The sequence below is a fragment of the Taeniopygia guttata genome, chromosome 31 (genome assembly GCF_048771995.1).
Source record: "Taeniopygia guttata chromosome 31, bTaeGut7.mat, whole genome shotgun sequence".
Classification (NCBI taxonomy): Eukaryota; Metazoa; Chordata; class Aves; order Passeriformes; family Estrildidae; genus Taeniopygia; species Taeniopygia guttata.
This window is the reverse complement of record NC_133056.1, coordinates 2,821,870-2,833,946: the sequence shown is the minus strand read 5'-3', so window position 1 is coordinate 2,833,946 and position 12,077 is coordinate 2,821,870. Positions and strand designations below refer to the sequence as shown.

Below are 12,077 nucleotides of genomic sequence, written 5' to 3'. Positions count from 1 at the left end.
GTCACCAGCTCAGCTCCCACACAGAGAACTTGTGGACCTTGGATGATCTTCCTGCCCCTGCCCGCTCAGCCAGGCTGAGATGGACACTGATGGTTTCTGTGCCAGGCTCTGCCAGCCCAGCCCAGCTCCCTGCAAGCTCTGCCAGCTGCCCTGAGCTCTGGGCAGCACCAAGGGCCTCTCCCCAGCACAGCCCAGCCGGCTCTGGCCCCACAGCTCTGCTCAGGCCCGGCTGCTCTGGGAATGGAGCAGCTGAGGAATGGAGTCACATCCAGGGGTGTCCCCAGGGCTCAGCACTGGGGCCAGGTCAGTCAAATCTCTTTATTGCTGGTCTGGACGAGGCCATCGAGGGCACCCTCAGGCAGTTCCAGGTGAGCCCAGGCTGGGTGGGAGTGTGGCTGTGCTGGAGGGCAGGAAGCTCTGCAGAGGGATCTGGACAGGCTGGAGCCATGGGCCCAGGACAATGGGATGAGGTTCACCAAGGCCAAGGGCCGGGTCCTGCCCTGGGCTCACAGCCACCCCAAATCCCTGGCCGTGCCCTGGCCCTGATCCCCCAGCCTGTCCTGTTTCCTTCATCCCTGCATTGCCAGGGACTTTCTGGGACAAGGGAGCTCTGCTCTGGGGATGGAGGGAGCTCCAAGTGCCACCACTGGAGTGGGAACCACAACTCATCAGGTTTGTGTCCTTTGGGGGTCAGGAACTGGTGAGACTCAGAGGCACAGAAAGTTTCTCTTCATGGCCAACAGACCATAATTGAACAGGACACAATTTAATAACTATCACTCTTTAATAACAATTGCTATTCCCTGAGTTATGTGCAATGTCCCAGCAGTGTCTGGTGAGTCCACCATCTACAAGTGATTTCCATACTAAAATTAATTTAGGACAAACATGGTTCTGTGATAGGTATAAACACAATTAAGTTTTTGTATCAGGATTCTCATCCTGGAGTGGGGGAAAAACAGCTCAAACAATTCCTGATTTGCAAAGCTGTCAGTGGTGGATGGAGAAGGGAGGTCAGGCTGCTTTTGGAGTTGAGGAAATGATAAAACAGCCTGACTCATTTCATCTCCTCCTGGCCTGGCTGATCTCCCCTCTTTCCCCTTCCACCCATTGGCTTTTGTCTTCCAACAGACCCCGTGGTGAAGAGCCTGGCTCTGTGTTCTCCATCCCCTCCTCGCTGGCACTGCCGGGCTGGCATGAGGAGCCCCTCAGCCTTCCCTGCTCTGGGCTTCCCTGCTCACATCAACTACCCTATGATGTCATTACCATGGATCTGTCATAGATCACTCATGTAAAGTCATAGATGTGACCTCAGGTTAGCAGATGAAAAATTGTCTCCACAGGTGAGCTGACGCCTGGAGCTTGTTCTCCAAAACCCCAGGCCCATGGAAACCACACAGTGCCCATTGTGGGAGAAGGGGAACTGGAAGTTCACCAGCCTCAGTGTCCTGCCAGCTCAGCCAGGCCCACGGGAACATTGGGGTCCACGACCACCAGGGACCACCAGAGAGACCCCCAGGACAGAAGAACACATGGGTAAAGGAGAGGGGAAATATGTTAATGATTCTGGGGAAATGATTATCAGATGTGTGTTTAGTCCAGAACAATCAATGAATATGTGTGCAAAATACAGAATATGAACAGAAACTTTCCTGCACTCAGCATGCTCGGCTTTGGGAGGAGCTATCCCCTGTGCATCCAGCTGAATAAAGAATGCTGCTTCTTAATGCTGCACTGGTGTTAAGGAGTTTTCTGTTTTACCGAATTTTTGGTAACACTGCACTCCCAAGGAAAGCTCTGTCTCCTGCTGTTCACAAACAGAGAAGGGCTGGTGGCAGATGTGGGGGTCAGAGGCTGCCTGGGGCACAGAGACCGTGAAATAATCAAGTTTTCAATGTTCTGTGAAAGAAGGAGGGGCAGCAACAGAACTTCCACACTGTAATGAGGAAGAGCAGACTTTGGCCTATTTGGGACACAGATGTGGGGGGTACTGAATCAGGGACTGATTTTTTAATGGGAAACAGCCCTTAAAAACCATGGGGTCCAGGAAGGATGGACACAGTTCAAGACAGTGATCTTAAAGGGGAAGGAGCAGCCTTTCCCAGTGTGGCAAAAGATGAGGTGGTGAGGAAAATGACTGTCCTGGCTGCCCATGGAGCTTTTGTGGGAACTCGGGGGAAGGAAGAAGGTGCATTAACTTTGGATAGAAGGTCAGTCAAATTAGCAAGAGTTTAAGGATGTTGTATGAATAAATTCATAGCAAAACATGGGATAAGGAGAACCTCTACTCTTTATTGGGTGCAGTGGAAAATACAGTAACTAAAGATAAAGAAAACGTTGAGCTACTTAACTCCTTGTTTGTATCAATTTTCAATATATGGACAGGTTGTCCTTAGTACAAGAGTTCTCCTTAGCTGGTAGATGGGCACAGGGAGCAGAACAGCCCCCTGTAATCCAGGAGGAAGCAGCTGGTGACCTGCTGAGCCACTCGGATGCTCACAGGTGGATGGGATGGGATGGGATCCATCCTAGGGGCATGAGGGAGCTGGTGGATGAGCTCCCCAAGCTGCTCCCCATCATTTACCATCAGTCCTGGCTCACCAGGGAGGTCCCAGAGCACTGGAGGTGCCAGTGTGAGCCCATCCCGAGGAAGGGCTGGAAGGAGGATCTGGGGAACTCCAGGCCTGTCAGCCTGACCTCGGTGCCCGGCAAGGTTATGGAACAGATCACCTTGAGTGCCACCACAGGGCACCCACAGGATGGCCGAGGGGTCAGAGCCAGCCAGCGTGGATTTAAGAGGGGCAGGTCCTGCCTGAGCACCCTGATCTCCTTTTATAACCAGGTGACCCACCTGTGGATGTGGGAAAGGCTGTGGATGTGTCCATCTGGACTTCAGCAAAGCCTTGGACACTGTCTGTGACAGCATTCCCTGGAAAAGCTGCAGCCCACGGCTTGGGCAGGTTCCCTCCTGGCTGGGAGATGGAAGAGCTGGCTGGAGGCTGGGCCCAGAGAGGGGTGGGGATGGTGCTGCACCCAGCTGGTGTCCAGTCCCTGGTGCTGTCCCCAGGGATCTGTGTTGGGCCCAGTCCTGTTTAACATCTTCACCGATGATCTGGGGGAGGGGATCGAGCCCACCATCCCCAAATTTGCAGGTGACACCAAGCTGGGTGTGAGTGTGGATCTGCTGGAGGGCAGGACAAGAAGACACAGCCTTCAGCTGCACCAGGGGAGGTTTAGGCTGGACAAGAGGAAGAAGTTCTTCACAGAAAGGGTGAGTGGGCACTGGAATGGGCAGGCCAGGGGGGAGGTGGCAGAGTCACTGTCCCTCTCCAGTGGCATTCAGTGGCATTTCTGGGTGACAAGGCAGTATTAGGGCATTGGTTGGACCTGATGATCCCAAAGGTCTTTTTCAGCCTATTTGATTCTGTCATTCTGTGATGATTGGGACACTCTGGGGCCGTTGTGACACTGCAGGGCCTGGTGGAACTAAGAGGACCATGGTGACACTGTGCAGGCCCATAGAACCAGGGCTCCATTGTGGTGCTCTGGGGCCCAATGGAACCAGGGAGTCCCCGTGACACTGGGTCCTGGTGGAACCACAGAGGCCATTGTGACACTGCGGGGCATCGTGTAACCGAGGGGTTTCACCACTGTGACACTGAGAAACCAAGGAGAGCACTGGGAGAGTCCAGGGCCCACAAGGGGACATTGTGACACTGCAGGACCTTGTGTAACCAAGGGGCCACTGTGACACTCTGGGGCCTCCAGGAATCTGGAAGGCCCTTGTGACACTGTGTGGCCTCATGGAAACAAGGAGTCCATTGTGACACTGAGGGGGCTTGTGAAAGCACAGAGAGCATTGTGACAGTGTGGGACCTCATGTGACCATGGGGCCTTTGTGACACCCTGGGGCCCCATGGAACCGAGGGGCCACTGTGAAACTGCGGCACCAATGAGAACATTGTGACACTGTGAAGCCCCATGGAACCAAGGAGTCCATTGTCACATTTTGGGGCCCCATGGAACCAAGGAGACCAGTGTGACAGTGCAGGGCCTGGTGTAACCAAAGGGAATTTGTGACACTGAGGGGAGCCATGGAAACAAGGACATCTTTGCAGATGACACCAAGCTGGGTGTGACTGTTGATCTGCTGGAGGGTAGGAGGGCTCTGCACAGGGCCCTGGACCGGCTGGATCCAGGGACCAAATCCAACAAGGTGAGGTTTAACAAGTCCAAGTGCCGGGTCCTGCACTTTGGCCACAACAACCCCTGCAGCGCTACAGGCTGGGGACAGAGGGGCTGGACAGCAGCCAGGCAGAAAGGGACCTGCAGGGACTGATGGACAGCAGGCTGGACATGAGCCAGTCGTGTGCCCAGGTGGCCAAGAAGGCCAATGGCTCCTGGCCTGGATCAGGAATGGTGTGGCCAGCAGGACCAGAGCTGCTGTGCCAGCACTGATCTGCCCCCAGCTCTGCACACAGACATTGCTGCTGCAGCTCCAGAGAAGGCAACAAAAGGGCATCTCTGCAGAAAACTGCTGGGAGATCCTTTAGTTCCTTGAAAGCCACCGAGAGTGCAGCCCCTCATTGACAGAGTCTGTGGGCACAGGGAAGGTGGAGAGAAACAAAATGAGAAATGGCACAATGACCTTTCTAATGTGGAAAACATTAAAATGTAAAACAAAAAAAAAGAAACTCCAAAATGAAACCAAAAAAGTATCAAAATGACTTTTATTACAAGAGATTTGTAGAAATTGGCCAGCAGTTTAATGTTCCTGAAAGCATCCAGTCATCAGTGTCCACACTGCAGCCTTGAGCTCCTGGTTCCTCAGGCTGTAGATGAGGGGGTTCAGGGCTGGAGGCACCACCGAGTACAGAACTGACAGGGCCAGATCCAGGGATGGGGAGGACATTGAGGGGGACTTTAGGTAGGTAAATACACCAGTGCTGATAAACAGAGAGACCACGGCCAGGTGAGGGAAGCAGGTGGAAAAGGCTTTGTGCCGTCCCTGCTCAGAGGGGATCCTCAGCACAGCCCTGAAGATCTGCACATAGGAGAAAACTATGAACACAAAACAACAAAATGCTAAAAATATAGAAAACACAAGAACCCCAAGTTCCCTGAGATAGGATTTGGAGCAGGAGAGTTTGAGGATCTGGGGGATTTCACAGAAGAACTTGTCCACGGCATTGCCATGGCAAAGGGGCAGGGAAAATGTATTGGCTGTGAGCAGCAGAGCCTTGAGAAAGGCACTGGCCCAGGCAGCTGCTGCCATGTGGGCACAAGCTCTGCTGCCCAGGAGTGTCCCATAGTGCAGGGGTTTGCAGATGGACACGTAGCGGTCGTAGCACATGATGGTCAGGAGATAAAACTCTGCAGAGATGAAAAAGACAAAAAAATAGAGCTGAGCAGCACATCCTGTGTAGGAGATGGTGCTGGTGTCCCAGAGGGAATTGTGCAGGGCTTTGGGGACAGTGGTGCAGATGGAGCCCAGGTCGCTGAGGGCCAGGTTGAGCAGGAAGAAGAACATGGGCGTGTGCAGGTGGTGGCCGCAGGCTACGGCGCTGATGGTGAGGCCGTTGCCCAGGAGGGCAGCCAGGGAGATCCCAGGAAGAGGCAGAAGTGCAGGAGCTGCAGCTGCCGCGTGTCTGCCAGTGCCAGCAGGAGGAAGTGGCTGATGGAGCTGCTGTTGGACATTTGCTGTGGCTGCACATGGGCACCTGTTCATGGAGAAAGGACAGGGACAAGTCAGGAGAGGCTGTTTGGAGCCAAACCTGGGCCATTCCCTGCAGCCTGTCCTGCTGGGACTCACCCACCCTTGTTCCTGCTCTGGGAAAACCTTCACCCAGGTCCCTGCCTGAGCTCCAGTTGTGCTGACTGAGTGTGGCAGGAGCAGCCAGGCCTGTTTAAGGGGGCTCTCGAGGTGCCATCCCTGCCCTGCTTCCCTGGGTTTGTGGCCATTTGGCAGAGGGACAAGGTTGGATATTCAGGATTTGTCAGGGGAATCAATCCTACTGCAGAAAGGGTTGGTACCATCTGCACTCACACTTCTAAGGGAAATAGCAGGAGTTAGTTTTAGGAATTGATTTCCTACCCACACACCATTCCTGGCTCTCTGAGGTCAGAAATCCCCAGCATTCCTGCTGTACTCAGAGTTTGCCACTGAGAGATGTGAGAGGCAAAGGATTCCCTGTGGCTGAGGGCAGGTGAGGGGCTGGATGGGCTTGTTCCCCCAGCACTGCTCTGTTCAGCCCCCTCTCCTTCCCTGAGCATCTCCCTGGGCCTGGACATCCCCTCCTGAGAGGTGCCTTGTCCCTGCCAGCGCTCACAGAGCCCATCCCACCCTGTGTGCCCTCGGCCCGGCCCTACAGAAACCTGCCTGTGTGCAGGGCCCTGGCTGGGGCAGGCTCTGTGTGCAGCTGGGCAAGGGCAGCTCAGGAGAGCCCTGCTGGGCCCTGCAGAGGTGATGCTGCTGCTGTCCAGGGCTGAGGAGGGGCTGAAGGCCCTTTGGGAGGCTCCCAGCAGAGAGACCACCCAAAGTCACAGTTCTGGAAACTCTGTAAATGTTCAAACATTCCTTTGATGATCCTGTGTGTCCCTTTCAACTCAGAATGTTCTGTCGTTCTGGGATTACAATTCCTGTTCTGCTTCTCTCATCTCCCTTGCCACAGTGTTAGAACAGTAAAGTAAAAATCAGACCTTTATTGGAAGCTTCCAGGCGTCCCAGTTGAAATGGAGCATACCCAGCCCCTGATGTAAACAATTTATTAAGGTCGATTAATTAGGATATTTAACAGGAACATCCAATAGGAGATTCAGTTGCCCCAGTTATACACCCCTGGCTCAACCCATTGGAGTAGGTCCAAGGGCTTCTTTGCCTGAGTTTTTGTTATCTCTGTTCACATTCAAAAACCAAAATGTTCTTCTTGTAGGTCCACCTCCTGATAATAAGACTACATAGTATTTAAAAATATATTTAGACAGCTTATTGTTCTAAAATATAAGCGAAAGGAAAGGAAACGTACTAGAGTTAATTAAGGATTATAATTTTTTCAAGTATATAATAGTAGGTAAATAGAGTTAATTAAGGGTTTAATGGAGTCAGGTAAGGGTTATAGATTTATAACTTTATAATAGCAATTTACAGAGCTATGAATAGATGAAAAATATATAAAGAGCAAAAATCTTTTTGTCACAGACCCAAATTTGCCATCCTCCTCCAAGCAGGAAATTGAAAACACTCTCAGGAAAGCCCCTGACCTTTACAGCAATCCCAGGCTTACCTTCTTTGGGAAGTGCCCTCCGGAGCTGTGCCCAGGCTGGTCTGGAGCTGGGAGCAGCCCTGCCCCACCCAGCCCCTCTCAGCAGCAGCACCTGCCCTGCTCAGGGCGGCTCCTTCCCCCCACAGCTCCTGGCCAGCGCTGGGAGCAGCTCCAGGGCCGGCTGAGAGCTGTCCCTGGCAGGCAGCAGAGTCCTGGCCCAGCACAGCGCCCTGGGCTGCAGGACCCTGCTCTGCAGGACAGCCCTGGGCACCCCTGGCTGCTCTGCACAGGAGACGAGCAGAGAATGCACTCACAGGGGCTGTGGGCATTGGGATGTTCCAGCTTTAGGAGATCACTGCAGGAGCTGCAGCTGCATTGTCCTGCAGCCAGAGGTTCCTGTGCCAAGGGCTGGCAGTGATTCTGCCCCAGGCACTTCTCAGCCCTTCCCAGCCCTGACTGATTGAAGCTCTCTGTGCCTCTGTGCTGTGCCCGGGCTGGCTGCAGGCAGTGCCCCAGCCCTGCTGGGCTGGGAGAAGAGCTGCTCAGCAAGAGAAATGTGCTTTTGAAGCTCTGCTTGGTTACCAGGATCACCCTCTGTGCCAGGAGCCCGGCCCAGCTCAGCAGCACAGACACAGCACAAGGACTTTAATGACCCTCTGGGGCTTTGTGCTCAGGCCCTGAACATCAGGCCCTGAGAGGGAGCTGCAGAAACCTCTCCAGAACTCCAAGTCAGAATCCAACTCCAAAGTTTCTTGGACTTTTAATGGGTCCCACTGAGGGACACGACTGAGAAAGTGTCCCCAGGCCCCAGGCAGAGCAGAGAACTGGAGGCACTGATTACAGGTGGGGACAAAGAGAAGCCAAGTCTTGGTGCCCTGGGGCACAGCAGGGTCTGTGCCACCAAGGGCTGGGAGGAGACACCTTGTCCTGAGGCCCTGGGGCCTCCTGGCACAGCCCCAGCCAGGCTGGGCACTGTCACCCCCTGGTCCTGTCCTCAGCATCCCCCCCTAGCCCACATCCCAGTGGCCTCAAGGATCTGCTGGAAGGAGTCCCTGGGGAGCCTTGGTCAGGAATGGCCCTGGGGGCTCCTTCATGCTCCCAGAACTTCATTACTTTTAAAGTACTTGGTGTTTCCCTTTTGATACAAACTCTGTGAGAGGTTTGTGCAATCATGGCCCCAATTATCTGCTTTAACAAGTCCCTTGAGAGCTTTGTACTGACACTCACTGGGGCTCATTAATACTCTGAGATACTAAACTTTTTTCAGGTACTTTGGATTTTGCTTTCCACACTGAGAGGTTTTTGTGCCATTTTGAGTCTCCAATTCTCTCCTCCATGGAGTCCCTGAGGAGCCTGTGTTGGGGATGGACCTCAGCAGGTCCCTTTAATGCTTTGAGACAGTTTGGGGTTTTCTTCTGCCGTTGACTCCTGGAAAGGTTTGTGCAATCTCCTCTCAGGCCCTGAGGTTCCAGGGCTCAGCTCCAAATGCACCACGGGGCTCATTAGGTTCAGGCAACTCCTGACAAACCACGGCTCTGCCTTGTTTTCCCTCTGGTCTGGGGCAGTTCATCAGGAAGTTTATGTAGTGGTTTTGGTTCACCATTTTGGGATTTCTTGGGCAATATATCAATAAGTGTGGTGGGTTCAGTGCTGTCTAATTACCAGTGCACACACTAGAATATACTTACTCATTTCCTGCTCTTGAAACAGGATTAGAAGAAAGGCAAAGTCGGCTCAAAACTTTTAAATGGTATAAAGAAAAGTTTCTTAAGAGTAACTAAAAGACAGAGTAATAAGGATCAGAACAAAACTTTCAGAACACTTCCTTTCTCCATACAATCTGACAATGTATAGAGACAAAATCTAAAATTTTCTGTCAGTTTTCCACCTCTAGAATAGTCTTTCTTCAGTTCACTTAGGGAAAGAACCTCCTCTTGTTAATGTTATGGAGACTTCTCCACAAGAAAACAATTATCTCATGGCTTTTCTTTTCCATGAATAGCAGCCACTAGGAAAAATCTGCAATTGTGAAATCTCTCCCATTTTTTCACAGATTTTCCCACAGCTGTGTTTAGGGGACATGTCAATTTAAGTGGTATTAGTTTAAAGATGTGCTGTTTAAGAGCAAAGGTTCTCTTCATCTCTTTCTGAAATCATCCTAATCTCTGGGAATAGAGATCTTCTTCTTCTCTCCCTGAGGGCACAGGGTCTCATCACTCTGCTCTCTTTGTCTGTTCAAACACCTCATGGCATCAAGCGACTTCAATATTTCCTTACTTTAGCATGGAGGCCTTTGCTGAACAAGTCATCTCCCCATATTTTCCAATGCCTTATAGGGAAAAAGAGAGTCTGATGTATCAATGACATCCTTCTCTATAGCTTTAGCAGAGGATTTCAGCCCTGAGATCAAAGCATCTCCTCATCCCTCCCATCTGGGACTCAACTTCCTCTTCAGTGACCTCGGTGTCTTCATGTAGCTGCTCTGTGTGCCTGCCCTGTGTCCTTTTCTCTCACTGGAGGGAGGATGGAAGCACTGGAAGAGTCAATATCTGCCCGGGGCCTGCAGATGGTTCCATGACCCCAGGCAGGCTTGGTGGCCAATTCTTATTTTTGCTGTGGTTCCTGGACATGAAGACCAGCTATTTTCCCCAGGAATGAAGGAATAGAATGCCACTGTTTTAGGGGCAGATGAAAGGTGCCCACTAGAGGACAAGGCCAGCCAAAGCTGCCAGGTATTGTTCTGAGAGATACATTTACAAATTGCAATTGTTTTAGGGAAAGTACCACCAGGTCCTCACAGTATCACCATGGTCTCCATAGGAAGGGAGCAAGCGAGCCCCAATGTTCCAGGGGCAGATGAGCCACAGCCACCAGAGGCCAAGGGCAGCCAGATCAGATGGTGCTGGCAGATTTTGTCCTTGGACATAGGGAATTTCAGAGGTGGAATACCAGTTTCGGACCTGGTTGCCTGGAGGTGAAGGACAGTTCTTTTACACAGGAAGAAAAGCATGGAACACCGGTGTTTCAGGGGCAGATGAAAGGCGGCTATCAGAGGCCAAGGGCAGCCAGACCTCTCTGTCCTGGTAGCTTTTGTCTGAAAGCAACCCTTGGATAAAGGAACTTTGGAGGTGGAACCAACATTTTGGCCATTTCTGCATTGGTAAGAAGGACGGTTCTTTTCCATAGGAAGGAAAGCCCAGAGCCACAGTGTTTCAAAGGCAGAGGAGGAGAGAGGTGGCTCCTGAGAGGCTGAGCCAGTCAGACCCGTTTGTCTTGGTAGCTTTCATCACTGAGAAATCTTTGGATCTAGGGAATTCTGGAGGAGGATCCCCAACTTTGGCCACCTGGTCAAGATGGATGGTTTTTCCCATAGGAAAGAAAAGCCCAGGTGAAGCCAGGTGTTTTGGAAGAAGATGAGAGGTGGTCACCATAGGCCAAGAGAGTCAGACCTGTTTTTTCCTGGCACCTTTTATCTGGGGGAAATCCTTGTATATTCAGAATTTTGAAGGTGGAATCTCAGTTTTGGCCATGGGCACCTGGGCAGGAAGAAGAGTTCTTTTCATCAGCAAGGAAAGCACAGAGCCCCAGTGTTTCAAAGGCAGATAAGAATTAGCTCTTGGAAACCAAGGCCAGCCAGACTTGTCTCTCCTGGAAGCTTTCACCTGGGAGAAATCCTTGGATATAGGGAATCCTGGAGGCAGATTCCCAACTTTGGCCTTGGGTGCCTGGATGTGAAAGGTGCTTTTTTCCCATAAGAAAGAAAAGCACAGGGTCCCAGTGTTTCAAAGGCAGACGAGAGGTGGCCCCTGGGTGGCCAAGGCAGCCAGACCTGTCTGTCCTCGCAGATTTTATCTGGGAACAATCTTTGCATAAAAGCACAATAAGAGGAGGAATCCAAATTTTGGCCATGGGCACCTGGAGGAGAAGGACAGTTCTTTCCACAGGAAGGAGAGCACCAAGCCCCAGTGCTCCAGGGGCAGATGAGCAGCAGCCCTGGACATGCCAAGGTCAGCTGGACCTGTCAGGTGGCCCCCAGGTGGCCCAGCCTAGAGAGGCCACCTAGAGCAGAGGCTGGACAGTGTTACAGGAATAAAGTGGGGATTTATTAAAAAGGCCTTCAAAGGATTCACCTTGGGCAGTACAGGGGCCTGGCTGAGGGTACACCCAGGATGGACAACAGGTTTCCACACTTTTTTTATATTCTGATTCATTTCCATATTGGGTTAATTGTCCAATTACACCTTCAGGTTATGCAGCCCCACCCTCCCAGTCTGCTCTCCTCAATTCACTGTTGTTTTCACTTTTTGGGCCTGAAGCTGCAGTGGTGTCCTTGGTTCTTGGGCTGTAACAGGATTGTTTTGTCTGACTACACTGTGAAGAGAACTTGCTGACACTCTGTATGAAGTTCAGAGGTACAGATACAGGACAGAATCGGGAAAATATGGAAGCGAAAACTCAAGGCATCAGCCTGTCCCATGTTCCCTTGGTTCCATGGGGACACACAGTGTCACAATGGCTCCTCCATGACACTCTGGGCTCCACATTGTCACCCTGGGCCCTTGGTTCCATGGGAGATTCCCAATGGTTTCCTCTGATTCCATGAGGTCCCCACAGTGTCCCAACTGACCCATGGTCCCATGAGGTTCCCCAGTGTCACCAGGGTGTCCTTGGACCTGCACTGTCCCAACTGACCCATGGCGCCATGAGGTTCCCCAGTGTCACCAGGGTGTCCTTGGACCTGCACTGTCCCAACTGACCCATGGCTCCATGAGGTTCCCCAGTGTCACCAGGGTGTCCTTGGACCTGCCTTGTCAC

At 52.0% G+C, this 12,077-nt stretch overlaps 1 protein-coding gene and 1 long non-coding RNA gene across 2 annotated transcripts in view; both read right to left on the bottom strand.

Annotated features, from left to right (window-relative positions):
* Positions 1-12,077, bottom strand: part of LOC140681105 (uncharacterized) — a 399,832-nt gene that overhangs the window by 225,745 nt on the left and 162,010 nt on the right. The window lies entirely within an intron of this gene.
* On the bottom strand, positions 4,766-5,530 carry LOC140681035 (olfactory receptor 14J1-like). The gene has a single exon (XM_072920193.1). It carries the CDS (start codon positions 5,528-5,530, stop codon positions 4,766-4,768), a length of 765 nt encoding a protein of 254 aa, XP_072776294.1.